The sequence below is a fragment of the Hipposideros armiger genome, unplaced genomic scaffold (assembly GCF_001890085.2).
Source record: "Hipposideros armiger isolate ML-2016 unplaced genomic scaffold, ASM189008v1 scaffold_40, whole genome shotgun sequence".
Classification (NCBI taxonomy): Eukaryota; Metazoa; Chordata; class Mammalia; order Chiroptera; family Hipposideridae; genus Hipposideros; species Hipposideros armiger.
In genome coordinates, this window is record NW_017731390.1 from 2,031,711 (window position 1) to 2,049,194 (window position 17,484).

A 17,484-nucleotide genomic window follows, 5' to 3' on the forward strand; every position below is an offset into this window, starting at 1 on the left:
TATTTACATTATCTGAGTCACGAGGTAGGACAAAATAAAAATTTATGGATGAAGTGATGCTAGAGATTAAGGCTTCTGACTGTGATAAATTGCCACCAAATAACCCTCAAGGACCCAGCAACCCACCATTCTTTTGATCGAGGATACCAACCCATCATATACTCTTTCATGTGAGATCTAAGGAAATGATAGGAGATATGGTATGTGCAAAAACTTCATAAACGGTAAGAAATCATACCAGTATTGTTATTAATATGGTTTCCACTGCCCTGATTTGTGATTGGTCCATTTCTTTTTCTTTAAGATTTTATTGGGGAATTGCGGAAGAGGAACAGTGTTGAGGAGTTGGAGGGGAACGGCCAAGTTGTTGTCTTTTAATTTTAGTTGTGGAGGGTGCAGCTAGCTCAGCTCCAAGTCCAGTCGCCATCCGGCCGCCCATCAGCAGCTCGCAGCCACTCAGCTCAAGGTGCCATATTCAATCTTAGCTGCAGGGGTGCAGCCCACCATCCCATGCAGGAGTCGAACTGGCAACCTTATTGTTAGGAGCATGTGATCTCACCAGCTGAGCCATCCTGCCACCTGTTAGCAGCTCAGCAGCAGCTCAGCTCAGGCGCAGCTCACTGGCCCATGTGGGAATCGATCCAGCAACCCTGCTGCTCAGAGCTCGTGCTCTTAACCAACTGAGCCACTCGGCCGGCCCTGATTGGTCCATTTCTAATGATCCTTGGCCTTCAATTAATCTTTTCAGTAACTTAGACTGACCCATTTGCCCCACCCACTAGATGGTTTATTGTAATATTTATCTTTTCAGGAGTGCATTTTTTGGTAGTCTGACCACCTGTACCACACTGTTCCAGAGTCCCACAATCAGTCGGCCTAGCAAGTTTCCGATGCCCATGCACCTTTACGTGGAGCATTGGAGATGGTTCTTGAAGTAGTGGAGAGCCAGCTTGAACTGGACTTGGGCATTGGTGTTGGCCCGGTATTTTCTGTAGGTCTTTTCCAGGGCAGCCAGCTCTGAGTCCTCCACTGGGGAATGGGGCTGGTGACTTATAATCACGTCTGAGCATGATCCCACGAACAGGCTCCCAAGCCCATCAATAAAGAACTCTGCCAAGAAAGGAAGAGCACCAGAAGGAAATGTGAGCTTAAGGCAGAGATCTAGGGCCATATTCCAGGTCTGGGAGGAGAGTCAGGGGGAGAGGACACAGTTTATACCCCTGGGGAAATTCAGCCCCATGCAACGCCACCTGCCCATGCTGGTGAGTTGGAAGGAAATAAATAAGCTCATTTTTTCAGATAAAGATATGGGTGAAGAGGCAGAAAGACATGGGCTAGCTTTCCAGCTGGACAAGACTATGGACTCCAGAACTGAGGGAATGAGAGGGGAAAGAGAGAGGGCCATTAACCAGTTGCAGTTAAATAGGAAAGGATTTCTGGAAAATGAGAATAGGAAGCAAGGTAGGAAAAGACGGAGGGGACAGAGCTGTGGGGAAAAGAAGGGGGGAGGTGTCTCAGGAACAGCCTGTGGGAAACAAGAAGTCAGAGAGAGGGTGAAGAGGGAGGCAAGAGAGACCATGAGCTCCCTAATTTGGGGTGAAAAGGGAAGTAAACCCATTGTTGCTTGACCAGCGGCCATGGTCAGTGGAGCATAACCCTTGGAAGAACAAACTTCTGAGGTCAGTTCATAGCCTCGTTACCTGAATGAGCCACTCGTTGCAAGCGGGGGTCAAAGCCAACTCTTTGAAGTCTTTCTGTGTGCGCCAGGAAGAAGTTGACAACGCCACTGGTCACCACACAGTGAGGGAAGCCGTCCAAAGGCCGGAAAGATCCTGACCTCCGGTGAAGACAGTCCCCATTCTCACTTTGCTCCAGAAACAGCTTAAACTGAAACAAGTTTCCAAGCACATTGCCGCCTACCTATTCATGGGCAGAGAAATCCACATTAGAGAACATGGACTCAATACCCATGTTGCCATGCCAGGAAGCCTTACTGGCCTGAACCCGGGTTACAAGAAGAATCACACCTTTTCTCTACCCTTCATACTGTCCCTCAGTTACTCTCTTCTTGCTGTTGCAGCCTCAGCCTTCAGCACATACTGTTGGGTCCTTTGATCTTTCATTCCTGCTTACCCCCAGAAAACCATTTTGGTGGGAGCAAAAAGCACTTACATCAAGTCCAAAGGGCAGACAACTTCTCTGCTCTGCTTACCCTACAGCAAGCTCACCCTTTCAGAAGAAGCTAATTTACTCCCTTCCATTAGGAGTAATTTGGGTGCAGGCAAGAGGCAGCCCGATTGTACCGTGGTCCGTGTGTGGGGTCTCCACTGTTGGGGTTCTTGCAGCTTCTTGCAGTTTGTCTCAAGCTGTCTTCCTCCCATTCTCTGCTCTTGGCTCACCTCTCTGAGCAGCTGTCCATGCACTCATGGGAGACATGTGCAATTATTGTATGTCAGAGCCCAAGCCAAACAGGACAAGCGACTACATCTATTCCTGAACCATCATAATCATCAGGGTGGCACGGTGAAGTCTGCTAATCATCCCCCATCATCTGTTCTTTCCTTCTTTCATTTAGTAAATGAACCCTCTGAGTTTTAAGTAAACTAAATTAAGATACAGCCCACTACCCAACTAAAGACGGAATTCCCCCCACTTCTCTTTCAAGGTCTGACCATGTGGCTGAGTCTTGCCTGAAGGGCTATGATTTAGGATGGAGGTTCTGCAATTTCTAGATCACATTCTTAAAAGAAAGACGTTTGCCCTCCATTCCTCGCCCTCTCTTTCTTCTGGCCATGCAGCCGAGGACCACGAGGATGGCGGAGCCACAAGTGAGGGAAGCTAGTCCAAGATGAACCTGGAAGCAGAGTCAAGTGCCAGCTTGGATTCTGACGTGTGCAGGAACTACACCTTCTATCTCATTTATGCAATTGTGACTTGATCTTTCGAGAGTAGCCAAGGGATCTCTTAGTCGGTCTAAGAGTGTTGGGGACTATCCACCTGCTAACAATGCCATTTACCTTCTGATCCATTTCCTTTCTTTTTCTGAAACAGCTTTATATCTATATATATTTGTTATGTTAAATTGTATACATTTAAGGTATATGGCTTGATGTTTTGATATATGTATACATTATGAAAAGATTACCACAATCAAGCTAATTAACATGTCTGTAACCTCTACATAATTACCATTGTGTGTGTGTTGAGAGGATTTAAGATATACCTTCTTCTCAAATTTCAAGAATACAATATAGTATTGTTAACTTTGATCGCCTTTTTCTTGTCTTTTCTATGTGTGAATAGACTTTTGATGTTTTTATTACTTTTTTTTTTTCAAATATCATTGGGGATATGTGTGCTTTTAAAGCTCTGTGCCGTTTACATTTTTTCAAGTGGTGTGTGACAGAACCAGAACACTGCTCTCTTTCATCTCACACCATTCCAGGAAGGAAGTTAGAAGTGATACATTAACACATCATTTTGAAGATGAAGCAATGGTGAATTAGGGAATGGGTATAATTTACTCAAAGGAAAGTAAATATGGAGGCAGGAACAGAACTCACACATCTCCTGACTCCTGGTGTGATGCTCTCAGCCTCAGAGCTTTGCTGGCTGTTCCCTTTCTGCATCAGCCCCTCTCCCTCACCTTCCTTCCCTCTCCTCTTCTCTTTTCTTCCTTTTTTCCCTCACATATGAATATGTTCCTCTCTTCTCTTCCCTTTCCCTGTCTTAGCTGTTTCCACAGATTGCAACCAGGGTGAAAATGGCAACTCTCCCTTACCACATCCAGTTCAGTTTTCTCCAGAACATCCACCAGCCTCTCAATCTTGGTGTTGTTGATGAAGAGAAAGTCATCGTCCACCCAGAGAACATATTTCGTGGTGACCTGAGATATGGCCAGGTTCCTACCAGCGAACCAACCCTGTAGGTGGAATGAGGTTAGATCGGTGGTTGTCAGGTCTGACTACGTATTAGAATTATTACTTGGAGAGCTTTCTCAATTCGCAATAGTCAGGCTGCTCTGTCTCAACCCCAGACAGCAGTTGAGAAGCACTGGATTAAAGGGACTCCATGTCTCAGAAACACTGGAAGGAGGACAGTGACTTTCTGGACTAAAGACTAAAAGGCTAGAAAGACTTCCTTGGCCCTGTGGCCAATATAGATAGATTGAAGTCCTTTTTCATCTGACAGTCTCTGTGATTCTCCTTCCATTTCTCCTATGTTGCCTGGAAGATGTTGCAGGGTGGGACATTCTGGTATGTATAGTATCCATTTCCTTCTGTGTGCCCTTGAAGGAAGGTGTGCGGGGGAGAGAGACAGCGAGAAAGCTGCTCCTGCTTGGGTGGGATCCTAGGGATGAGAAGTTTTCTCTGCTGTTGGATCCGAATGTCAGGAATTCTTGGGATGTCAGACACCTGAAATCACTTAGAAGGACCTCAATCAACATCAAGTGTGAGGAAAGGCAGATTAACCACACCATTAATACAGAAACATGAGAGATCTAATTTCACTATGAATTTGGAGTCAACAAGGGACCTCAGAGGACAGCCCCACCCTTCCCACTCCAGGACCCTGCTTCCACGGGAAGGCCAGTGAAACAGCCCCATCCTGGGTAGAACCTGATGAGGGAGCCTCTTGTCCTAGGACCCACGTGTCTCCCCATCCGGGAGAACCATACCTTCCCAAAGGGCATGAAGTAGTACTCCACGTGGCTGTCATTAATTTTCAAGGGCTCCTTGCTGTCGTCAGCCACGATCACGGTCAAGTCTGGATAATAGTCACGAACACTCTTGAGCATGGTCATGAGCTTGTGGGGACGGAGGAATGTTTTGGTGGCGATGGTCACCAGGTCTCTGAGCTTCCTCTCTGGGCAAGAAAGAGTGGGTGTCAGAGTTCTTTGTTTCAGGAAGCTTCACTGTCTTAACTTGCATTGTTCTGGTGGTTTCTTTATGCCACAATCTCTGTTTGCGGGCCTCATGCCTCAATAGGTGCTTAATAAGGGTTTGTTCATTGGATTAGAAAATAAATATATTTAAAACATAACCATTTCAATTTGTTGAAATTTTATCCATCTTCTATTCTAGAGGTCTTTCTCTGGTTCTGTTGGCTCCACTATGCTATTTCCTACTTTCAGATTGAATGCTTTATTATATACTTGCCTGTCAGCTCTTCACTTGCATCCTGCTTCCATTTAATACTAGGAGTTGAGATGCACGGAACTTTGCCCATGAGTATGGAAGGTCACAGGGCCCAGGAAGAGGAGAGAAGGTCTAAAGGACTTGAGACCTGCCCCTGTCATCAGCTGAAGCTCCTAGAGAGAAATCTACTTGGACTTTATGCTCAGGAAGATGTGAGTGGAAGTACTCATAGGTCTACTTGGAGAATGGAAGGTCAGGACCAGATTGTTCAAAACCCCAGTGTAAGAGGATGGACTAGGAATCTGGAGATACTGGGAACAGAAGCAACTGTAAAGCTGTGTGATGGGAAGGAGTCTAGAGAGAAAGAGAGAGACACAAAAACAAAACAAACAAGCAAAGCAAAAGTCTTCTACTCAAGAGGGCCTCAACAACAAAAATTCCAAAACACTCAAAGGAAATTAGTATAAGAATAACAGCCAACATATCTACCATGTGCAGATGAACCCACTCCGGAAAGACTAAAAATAACAGAGACATCTGAAAATGATTTAAAATGAGAATGTTTAAAATCTTTAAAGTGATAAGTAATAGAATCACACATATTAAAAAAAGAAAATATGAAGCAAAAACAGGTATAAATGAAATGAGAATATTTGAATATAAAAACCACTTAAAATTATTGAAGATCAGTGTTAAGAACCTAAAGGGAGACATGACTTCAGATGTATTAAAATGTTATAAAACGGCTAAGAAAATGCTATGAACAACTTAATGACAAAAAAAATTGGTGATTTTACATCAAATGGACATTTTATAGAAACATTTAAAAAATCGACTTAATGTACATATAGATCAATAACCATTAGAGACACAGAATTATATTTTAAAATGTCCTGATATTTTAAATATCACCTGATAAATTCAATACTGATTCATAATAAAAACTCTTAGCAATGAAATAGAAAATAGAAAGAAGAAACAGAAAAATGCTTAGCAATAGAAATAGAAAGAAAGAAGGAAACTTTCTTACCCTGCTATATCTACCACATTCGTACACAACAAACATTAGTGGTATAACATTATAATATTTTTCTTAAAGTCAGGAACAAACAAAATTGCCTGTTACCACTGCTACTATTCAACACTGTAATGGAGATTTTAGTCAAATGCAATAAGACAAGATAAAGAAATTATAATTGGAAAGGAAGAGACAAAAACCATCATTATTTATCTAAGAGACCCTATATATTTTTTTAAAATCACTAATGAAGAATACAACAAGGAGGGCCAGCCGAGTGGCTCAGTTGGTTAAGAGCTCGCTCAAGAGTTTGAGCTCTGAGCAACAGCGGTTTGATTCCCAGCGCGAGCTGAGCAGCCGCTGAGCTGCCAACATGTGGCAGGATGGCTCAGCTTAAAAAAATTAAAAGTAAATAAATAAATTAAATAAATTAGGACTTATTTTGAAAAAAAAAAGAATACAACAAGGATGCTATTTATAAGTCCAATTCAAAAATCCCTAAAGAGGGCTGGCTGAGTGGCTCAGTTGATTAAGAGCTCACTTGGGAGCACCAGCTCTGAGCATCAAGGCTGCAGTTCGGATCCCACATGAGGACCAGTGATGCTCGCCCTCTACAGCTAAGATCATGAACAACTGCTCTACCTGGAGCTGGGCTGCTGTGAGTCGCCGGCGATGGCGTAGACTGCCCCGGGCTGCAGCGGGCTGCAGCGGGCTGCAGTGGGCTGCAGTGGGCTGCAGTGGGCTGCAGCGAGCTGCCGTGAGCTACGTGAGCTAGCGTGAGTGGATGGTAGCCGCTGTGAGCGGCCGACCAATGACCGGCGACCGATTGCAGCACCCAGGAAGAGCACAATGATCATACCAACATGGGCCAGTGAAGCGACGTCCTCCACAACTAGACTGAAGAGCCAAAGGACAGCAACTTGTCTGTTCCCCTCCCCCAATTCCCCAATAAAATCTTTTTTAAAAATCCCTAAAAACCTGTATACTAGCAACAACCAATTAAAATGTAGAAGACAAAGATCCAACTCACGATAACAATAAAAACATAAGGTACCCAAAACTAAATTCAATAAAAAATGTGCAATTCCTTTATAAATAAAATTACAAAATAAATTACTGAAGAACCTATAAAGAGACTGCACCATGGAGCCTATAGTATACAGATATACTGGAATCATGATTGGGAATATTCAACTTTATAAAGTTCTCAGTTCATCTGTAACTAATCTATGAATTCTACGAAATTCTAATCAAAATCTCAAGGATTTCAGAGGATCTTGACGAGCTGATCCTAAAATTCTAATGGAAGACTAAAAGAGCAAGAAGAGCTAAGAAAATTTTGTAAATGAAGTATAGTCATCCACAAAGTACAGAATTTATCCCCACAAGTAGAAACCCTGTTATAAAGAGTATCGAAATGTTATGGAATTAGCCCAATGATAAACTGATCAGCGCAACCTAATAAAGCCCAGATTCAGACCCCTGCACATATGAAACTTGGTGTGTGACAGAATGGCAATACAAGCCAGGGAGGAGAAGGATGGGCTATTCAACATATGGTGTTGGGACAATATGCTATTCATACCCCCCAAAATTACACCCCTATTGTATGCCACACATAACTTCTAGGTAGAGCAAATATCTAAATGTGGAAGCAAACATGTGCAACTTTGGAAAAAGATACAGGAGAGTATCTTTATGGCTTCAGTGCAGGGAAGAATTTCTTGAACAAGGCACAAAAAGCAAAAGCTAGAAAGAAAACAACCAATCAATTCTACTCTACTAAAGGATAAAACTTTCACACAACAAAAGACCCCAGAAATAAAATCAAAATACAAGCCATAGACGAACAAAAGGTCAAAATCTAGAACATCATACCGTACAATGTGATAATTTTTATGAAAAGTTCGAAAATGCACAAAACCACACTGTATGCTTTGTGTGTGTATGTAGGAATAGAAATCTACATATTAAATGTGCAAAAGCAGGGAAAAGAAAGATACACATGATGATGGTTGCTGGAGGAAGGGAAGGGAATAGATTGTGGAGATTTCCATTGTGTCTATAACACTTTATCTTTAAAAAACATAATTGAAGCACCTCCCCCTCAAAAAAAGATTTTTTGGGGGCCAGCCGAGTGGCGCGATGGTTAAGAACTGGCTTGGGACGCCAGAGGGCCCTGGTTCCGATCCCACATATGAGGGCCAGTGACACTGCCCTCCACAGCTAAGATGCTGAACAACAGCTCAACCTGGAGCTGGGCTGCCATGAGTCGCCGGCGATGGCGTAGGCTGCAGCCCCTGCGGCAGTGGGTTGCCATGGGCTACCGTGTGTAGCCAGCAGCCAGCGTGAGCGGCCAGCAGCCGCAGTGAGCGGCTGTCCAGAAGCCGGCGACTGATCTGCCTCACCCGGGAAGAGCACAATGATGGTGCCAACCTGGGCCAGTGAAGCAACGTCCTCCACAACTGGACTGAAGAACAAAAGGACAGCAACTTGTCTGTTTCCCTTCCCCCAATTCCCCAGCACTGTTCCCATCCCCCCAATTCCCCAGTAAAAATCTTTAAAAAAAAAAAGTTTTTTTTTTGGTGAATTTTCTTGTATTTTATTTTTGAGATAGTGATGTCAAATATTTTAAATCATTATCCATGATATTTAATGCTATTTAAAATAATTTAATTTATATTTTGGATAGAATTATTTGGATAGATTATAGTTTTACTATGTAGGTAATACACTTTTTTAAATGCCAAGTGGTTCAAAATTCTAAATATATAGAAAATAATACCATGAAAAGAAATACTTTTTTCCATCCCTGTCCCGCAACTATTTGGTTTCCTCCCTGGAAACAACCAATATTACCGATTTCTTGTTTAGTTTTCCATAATCAAGCAATTAGGTACATACATTCTTTTCCCCCTCTTTTTCTTTTACATAAATGGTAGCTTACTCTTCACTCTCCTGTACCTTGCTCATATCTTGGGGAGCATTTTGTATCAGAATTTAAAAAGCCTAACCCTCCTGCTTCCCTTCTTCCCTTCTTCTGAATGTCACTACATGGCATTTCATTACATGGATGGACCACACTTGAGTTAACCAGTGCTTCCCACTTTTAAGATTTTTGTCATTGCAAACAATGCTGCAGTAAATAACCTTGAACAAATGTCACTTCACACAGATGTAAGATAATTTCTATCAGTGGAATTGCTGACCCAAAGGGTACACACATTTAAAATGTTAATAGATATTGCTAATTGCTTCCAGAAATGTGCCAGTTTACAGTCCCGCCAGCAATTTATAAAAATGCCTGTTTCTCCACGACTTGTCCTACACTTGTTGATATGAGTGTAGTTTTCTTTTGTGCTTTTCTTAATGTGAATATATTTTAATAGTTAAAATATATTTTAATAGCTAAAAGCATTGTTGAATTTAATTTTTTGTAACTCATGCATTTTCCACTGGCTTATTAGGTGCTCTTTACTTATTAAGTGTTCTGAATTATTGCTCTAAATTAGACCTTGGACTTTAATGTGTGCTGAAGATATTTTTTCCCAACTTGTTCTTTGTCATCTAACTTTGCTTATGGTGGGTTTTTGCCATAAAAGATTTTTTTTAATTTTTTATGTATTTTTGTGTTTTTAGCCTTTTCTTTATGGCTTTTGGGCTTTGTGTGATATTTAGCAAAGCCTTATACTCTAAGGCTATTTTTAAACTCCATTTTCCCGGTACTTAAAAAAATTAGGTATTTTGGTCTATTTGGAATTTATCTTGGTATGAACTATGACAGATATTCAACTTTCTATCTTCCACATAGCTACACAGTTATCCCACATGATTTCTTAAATAATCCGTCTTTTTCCCTTTTACTTTGAAATGTTACCTTTATTATATGGCAAAATTCCAATGCATCTATTTGGATTTCCGATTTTATCCCATTGATACATCTATTCATGCTCCACTATCACTGTTTTTATTACTATTACTTATTAAAATATTATTAGGTTCATTAGATTTTTTTCAAGATAAGCACAACCATATAGTAAGATAAATATAATTAAGCAATATCAGGGCACTGTGTTCTAGAATTGTTTTCCTCAAAACAAAGCTTGTTGTCAGAGCTGTTATTTTGATCAATTGTCCTCCTCCGCCATGCAGCCCCAGGGACAAGAGCCTTACCCGGTCCAGGGTCATGTAACTTGGGCATGACGGGATGGCGGATGGTCACTGGAAATCTGGCAAGTGAGGACTTGGACTCCAGGCTCACTGGAGGGAGACATACAGTCAGGGTGGGCAGCACGTGTCTGAGTCCCTCTCCACACTACCTCAGGGAAGCCCACATGATGGTGGAGTGAAGGTTTGATAGAGAAGGTCCTAGCTGGGATGAGGTTGAGGACCCCATAGAGTCTATGGCATCTGACTCCTGACTTGCTGTGTGTCCCTGGAGCAGCTTGCTGAATGCCTCCTAAACTCTCATCCCTTGCCCTGTGAGAATCTGTGGGGTGGAGCACGTGTGGATTAAGTTTGACTTTGCCATTTATTATGTGAAATGCCGTGGGCAAATCACATAACCTCCTCCTCCTGCTATAATACTGGCATTATAAGACCTGCCCTATTTTACCTCACAGGGTCATTCTGTGAAAGGAAATGTTTGAAAACCTGAAGGTGGAAAGAACTCGCTCTTTAGTATGTGGTCGTGGGTAATCTGTCCCATGTTTCACTTCTTTTTGTTGGTGTTCTGGAAATGTATCCTGTGCAGCTAGTCAAAAGAGAAAGAAGTGACTTTAATTCATCCAGAAAGAAATGGAGGCTGCCCTGAGGGTGGTAGGAATTGTTCTTCCAGGAATTTCTAGGATGGGGTTTGGAGGTTGGTTGGGAAGGGGTAGAAAAAGCCACTGCCCTTGGGACTGGGCGTTCCCCATGTCCCTCTTTCCTGTTAGTGCCCAGGACAATAAACGGATGTATTGACTGGCTCCCTCCTCTACGGCAGCTGAAGTCTTCAGCTCTGAGAGCTGCCAAGAATAGGGAACAGAAATGGATGGTTGCCAGGCGTGCAGCCTGATGATCTGTCCTCACAGTGAGAAGAGCAGACATTTCACCTGTCCTTTCTATGGAGTCAACGGCAATGTGGGGATAGTATTGGGTACAGTAATTTGGAAGTTAGGTGTCTAGGGTTAGGAACAGGAGCAAGGGAAGAAACTTAACTGTAGGCAGGCTTCCTGGAGGAGGAAGACTTTGAGAGGGCCCACTAGCATTTTTTTGGCTCCCTAAGCAATTTGCCACCTAATTACAGGCTCTCACCGATATCCACCCTGTGGTGCTGGTACACTGTGCTGGTGTAGGTCACATGCTGGAGAATGAAATTCAAAAGCTTCCGGTTACTGGTTGAAATGGTCAGCTGCTTCTGGCCTCTGCCCTGCACCACACTGTCTGGGATGTCAACGAGGGTGTTCAGTGTCCCCAGCGAAGCTGTCAGTGTGACCTAGGATGGATGAAATAGAAAGATGCTAAATGCAAATAAAGGCACATACCCAGCATGGCCAGCAGGGGACAGAACATATTAGGGTGAGAGGAGAAGCATCCTGAGTGCTCCTGAAAGCTAGCATATGGCTCTGCATGGTGTCACTGCTCCAGCCACAGCAGAGGAGAATCAAGCCCTGGGCCCTGATGCCTTCAAGGGCCATTTATTTTCTTAGCTTCTTATCTCTTGGCTTGCAGGATACCATTCTTCTAGATTTCTTCTTATTCTTACTGGCTGCTCCTTTTACCTTCTGATTGCCAACTCCTCCTCCTCCTCCTCCTCCTCCCCCCCTCCTCCTCCTCCTCCCCTTCCNCTCCTCCTCCTCCCCTTCCTCCTCCTCCTCCCCTTCCTCCCCCTCCTCCTCTATCCAACCTCCAAGTGGAGATTTTTTTTTTAAGATTTTATTGGGGAATTAGGGGAGGAAACAGCGTTGGGGAATCAAGGAAGGGGAACAGAACAAGCTGCTGTCCTTTTGTTCTTCAGTCTAGTTGTGGAGGATGTCGCTTCACTGGCCCATGTTGGTGCGCTCTTCTCGGGTGAGGCAGTTGCTCACCGGCCATTGGACGGCTGCTCACAGTGACTCACAGCAGCTCAGGAAAGCTCACGCCCTCTGCCGCCCAGCCCCACTGCAACCTGCGCTGTTGCTGGCAACTCACGGTAGCCCAGCTCCAGGTCGAGCTGTTGTTTACCATCTTAGCTGTAGAGGGCGCAGCATAACTGGCCCTCATGTGGGATCCGAACCACTGCCCTGCTGCTCAGAGCTGCCGTCCCAAGACAACTCCTAACAAATGCGCAACTCAGCCGGCCCTAAGTGGAGTTTTTTAGGGCTTGGTTCTGCACCTTTTGCTGGAGGACTTCATCATTCCCATGGCTTTAAGTATCATCCATATGCTGATGGTTTCAAAATGTGTGTCTGCAGTTCATCTCTTTCTGAGATCCAGCTGCCTAGGTGGTTCTCCTGCTAGGAAGTTTCACAAGTAACTCAAACTGATGTCTTCAAAACTGAACTATTGGGCCAGCCAAGTGACACGTTGGTTAAAAGTTGGCGTGGGACGCCAGCTCTGAGCAGCAGGGCCCTGTTTCGGATCCCACATGAGAGCCAGTGACGCTGTGCCCTCTACAGCCAAGATGGTGAACAACAGCTCGACCTGGAGCTGGGCTGCCGTGAGTCGCCGGAGACGGTGTAGGCTGCAATGGAGCTGCAGTGGGCTCCCGTAAGCTACCGTGAATAGCCGGCAGCCGGCGTGAGCTGCCAAGAGCCACCGTGAGTGGCCATCCAGTGACTGGAGACCAATCTGCCTCACCCAGGAAGAGCGCAATGATAATACCAACATGAACCAGTGAAGCGATGTCCTCCATAACTAGACTGAAGAACAAAAGGACAGCAACTTGTCTGTTTCCCTTCCCCGATTCCCCAACGCTGTTCTCCTCCCCCAATTTCCCAATAAAATCTTTTTTAAAAAAACAAACTTAACTATTGATTTTTCTCTATAAACCTGTTTTCCACCCTCTCCCTGGTTCTCTCTGCCCTGTGAATGGCACCTTCATCTGCTCAACAGCTCAAGTCCCCAAATAAAAGTCACTGCTGTTCTGCTCTTTCCCTCGTACCTTCAGACAATCTATTAGTGAGTCTTGCCAATTCTACCTTCAAAATGTAGCTGAGGGGGCAGCCGGTTAGCTCAGGTGGTAAGAGTACAAGCTAATAACACCAAGGTTGCCAGTTCGAGTCCCACATGGGCTAAAGAACTGTGTCCGCCACAACTAGATTGAAGACAATTACTTGACTTGGAACTGAAGGGTCCTGGAAAAACACACTGGACCCCAATAAAATTTTTTTTTAAAGTAGCTGAAATTGATCCACCTCTCTCTACCCCCATTGCTACTCCCTAATGCTACTCTCTTCTCTGGCCTCCTTGTCTTCTGCAATGGCCAGTTATCTTTATGAAAAGTAGACTGGATTATGTCACTCCTGCTGAAACACTTTAGTCAGTCAATGGATACTTTCTGAGATCCAAATTACAGGCACCTGGGGAAAGAGTTGTTAATAAGACAGGCTCTCTGCATTCAAGAAGGTTATAGTCTACTGGGGTAGAGAGACGATAAGCATATAATGACACACATAAGGTAATTCAGGTACAGGTAAGTGCTATGAAAAAATAACAGTACTGAGAAAGTGACAGAGGTGGGTGGTGGGGGGCTTACCTGGGGCTGTGGGCAGAGAAGTCCTCTGCGGAATAGAGTAACTTTGCAGATTTGCTCACTCACCACCCATTCTAACCTCTGTTTAACATGCAGAGGTGAAAAAACTAAAGCTACATTTCCCAGACTCCTTTTCAGTGAGGGTTCTGGACCTGATTTATATCCCACTGGTCAGATATACTTGCAGAAGACCTTGATGTGGAGCTATAGTAAGTGGGCAAAGCAGGGCAGGGCACAGAGTGTCCGTCTTGGTGGCGCTAAGCCTGCCAGCAGAGGCAACACAAAACAGGAGTCATGACTGTGGCAGCAGCTTCCTCTTGCACAGATGTGGCAGCATCCATGGTAGCCCAGTGCTTTGGTGTTGCCTTGGAAATCCTCCCTGGAACTCCAGCCATACCCATGGCTGGAAAAACTGTGCCTTCTCTAGGTACCCTTTCCACCCCCCACCTCAGACTCATGTCTGTTATTTAATCTGGATGGGAGCTCTGTCATAGTCTGAAACCAGCCACCACTGGAGGAAGGGTGCATGGGCTGTGAATCGAGGACAGGATGCCAAGTGCACAAAGAGGCTGGGAAAGGGACTCTTGCCTCATAGATGGGGGCGTTGGGTCCATCAAATTGGAGACCTGGAAGACACAGGAAAAGACAAAAAACATCATCTGAGAGGATGTCAAAGGTTGTCTAAGACTTGCACCTTCCTGGCTGACTCCATATCCTTGCAGATGGGGTCTGTTCAAGTGCCACCTCCTACCCAGGGTGTTTGCTGACACACTCCCCTCTCCCCAAGTTTCTGTTAGATGCTTTCCACAGTCCTTCTCAAACTCCAGAGGTTCTAAAACCTCTGATGCTCACCCTCAGCTTTGGATGGGTGCTGTCAATTAATCCAGTCCTTCCAGGTATCCCTGTTACTGAAAGGAAGGAAGCCATGGATAAAAACTGAATCATCCTTATACGAGGTACCTAGAGTAGTCAAATTCATCAAGACAGAGTGTACAATGGTGTTTGCCAGTGTCTGGGGAGAAGGGGGAGTTAATATTATATGGATACAGAGTTCCAGTTGGGAAGATGAAAAAGTTCTAGAGATGGATCGTGATGATGGTTGCAGAACTATGCACTTAAAAATGACTAAAATAGTAAATTTTGTATACTTCCCCACAATAAAAAACAAAGTGTCATATCACTTTCTAAATGACTATTCAAAAACACTAACAATTAACCCCAAATATATCTACTTTAGAATCCATCTCTGTTCTTATGACTAATTTAAGCTCTAATTCAAACATATCCTCCCTATGTGGCCCTAGATACCTTACTAAACTCATCTGTGAAATTGGCAAAATAACATTTAACTCACATGTCTGTGATGCTGAACTAGAGGAGTGGGTAAAAATCCCTCATGGAAAGGAGTTTTAATCCATATAAATATTTCACCCCCTGGAGGTGGGCTCATGCTTTGCCTGCTCCTATGATGCTGGAAGACACCAAGAAGCCAATTATGTCCTAAGATGCTTTGAAGCATACAGGTTTCTATCCTCTTCTGTGTTATGTCAGAGCCTCAGGGAGGTCACAGCTACTAAAGGCAATCTCCAGCAGTGGAAACAGTGACACTAACATTAAATGCTATCATGTCAAGCTTCTTTCTTATGCTGGGTACACAGCAGGTACTCAATGAATGATTGTTTCCTTCCGCTCTCCCCTTGTGCTTAAGAAGGAATAGGAAAGTTGCCTGGGTCCGCTCAGGATGGAGATGTACCTACCTGGGATGGGAACTGTGTGCAGGGGCATCACCTCCACCCCATGGACAGGATACCCAAAGGGGAGGTTGGGAGGAGCCAGCAGGGTTGGTGGGCGGGGCAGCCCTTCTCTGCAGGGAAACAGAACTGTTAACAGCTACCCTGACACCCATCCTTGGTTAGTTCTTAAAGCGGTTCCTTGTGCTGCTAATGGAGAAAAAAATAGAAAGTAGGTTGTCTTCATCCCTCTATTCTCTCCACCTTCACGTATTCCCAGCCTCTAGTTCCACAAAGGAATTGAGGCAGTTGACAACAAAACACATAAAAAATAAAAACCACAACCAGCAGAAAAGATGAAACAAAATAATCAGACCATATGGGCCAATCGAGCTACAGTAGCTGAACACCAAAGTCACATGTGAAATTCCTGGTAGCCAGGGTATAAAATGATTGACAATCAGTACGCTGGTCTGATTATCAAAACGGCAAAGCAGACCAACCCCTGAAGAGAAGGAGAAGTTTTCCTGGCATGGAGCTAAAAACTAAACTATATCACAGGAAACTTGATGTGTGAGTGGTTGTTGTCTCAATATTTTTAAAGCAAACACAGTGACCATTTTCAGGTGGTTTTGTTGTTGTAACAACCTTCAGTCAAGGGCAAGTGCATGACACTATCCAGCAAGATTGGTTCTTTGAGGGACTAAGGTAACATGGTTGAAATGTAGCCTTTAGAGATCCAGTTTAACCAAGGATATCACTTAGATTACCTGGAAGACAGGTTAGACTACTGTTGTGAATATTTATGGGAATATGAAAAAGACAAAATTTTACAATAAAAAAGGACATAAATAGGCAATTAACAGAAGGGGAAATACAAATGGTTAATAAATATATTAACACACTTAGCTTCAATATTAATCAAGGAAATGCAACTTTTAAAAAAAATATCTTTTGGGCCGGCAGAGTGGCGCGTTGGTTAAGAGTTGGCTTGGGTGGCCCGCTCTGAGCAGCAGGGCCCTGGTTTGGATCCCACATGAGAGCCAGTGACACTGTGCCTTCTACAGCTAAGATGGTGAACAACAGCTCAACCTGGAGCTGGGCTGCTGTGAGTCACCGTGAGTGGCTGGCAGCCAGCATGAGCTGCCGTGAGCCACTGTGAGCAGCATCCAATGGCCGGCAAGTGTTGGGAGCCGGCCGTGCCTCAATGTTTGACAAGGTCGCATCGAGGTGGAGATCCATGCACGGCGCTGGATGTCTGGGGCACTGCCTTATGGTTGGTCTTGTAATATCTCTTGCCTTGGGAGATAAAAATTATAAATTGGGTTCCTTGCCAAGCACATTATTGTTGTGGCAAATTCTGAAGCTCTGACGGAGAAACAGATACTGCCTTCCATTGCGGAAAATCTAGTCCCCCCTGGATGTATCCCAAATAAGGATAAAAGATCTGATACCCCTTTATATATTGATTATTTTAATCACAAACACGTAGATTTTAGATACATTACACAAATTTTACCCTATACACTAAAGGCAATTTTAGTCACACTGCTAGTCTCTTAGTAATGGACAAAGTATACACCCTGTAATATTAAGATCCTGCTTAGCTAATAGTGTTTAGGATAATTGTTGAGTAGACATAGTCATTATAGGTAAAAAAGATTAGAACATAGTTAAGATAAGTTAATCTTTAGCATAGAATAGATCAAGCTGTACCCTGTAGCATAAGAATTATGAGGAAGTGAAACTCTAAGAAAGATAGCCTATAAGGAAGTAGAACCCTGGGGATAAAAACATCGAAACTATGTAAAAAAACGTTTTACTAATGAGATAATGGTCAACTGTCCAATATAAAAAGGGACATGCTGTAAAAATAAAGTGTGA

At 43.7% G+C, this 17,484-nt stretch overlaps 1 protein-coding gene across 4 annotated transcripts in view; it reads right to left on the reverse strand.

Annotated features, from left to right (window-relative positions):
* Nucleotides 1-632: 632 nt before the first annotated feature.
* Nucleotides 633-17,484, reverse strand: part of B4GALNT2 (beta-1,4-N-acetyl-galactosaminyltransferase 2 (SID blood group)) — a 35,775-nt gene continuing 18,923 nt past the window's right edge. For 3 of the 4 annotated variants that reach the window (XM_019638452.1, XM_019638456.1, XM_019638454.1), the window contains exons 4-11: nucleotides 15,628-15,734; nucleotides 14,459-14,496; nucleotides 11,452-11,632; nucleotides 10,330-10,416; nucleotides 4,679-4,866; nucleotides 3,782-3,922; nucleotides 1,701-1,920; nucleotides 633-1,110 (exon numbers count right to left, since the gene is read on the reverse strand). In XM_019638452.1, the coding sequence (XP_019493997.1) occupies nucleotides 905-1,110; nucleotides 1,701-1,920; nucleotides 3,782-3,922; nucleotides 4,679-4,866; nucleotides 10,330-10,416; nucleotides 11,452-11,632; nucleotides 14,459-14,496; nucleotides 15,628-15,734 (1,168 nt within the window). In that variant the 3' untranslated portion in view covers nucleotides 633-904. The remainder of the gene's footprint in view (nucleotides 1,111-1,700; nucleotides 1,921-3,781; nucleotides 3,923-4,678; nucleotides 4,867-10,329; nucleotides 10,417-11,451; nucleotides 11,633-14,458; nucleotides 14,497-15,627; nucleotides 15,735-17,484) is intronic. The other variant, XM_019638455.1, reaches the window with a different exon arrangement.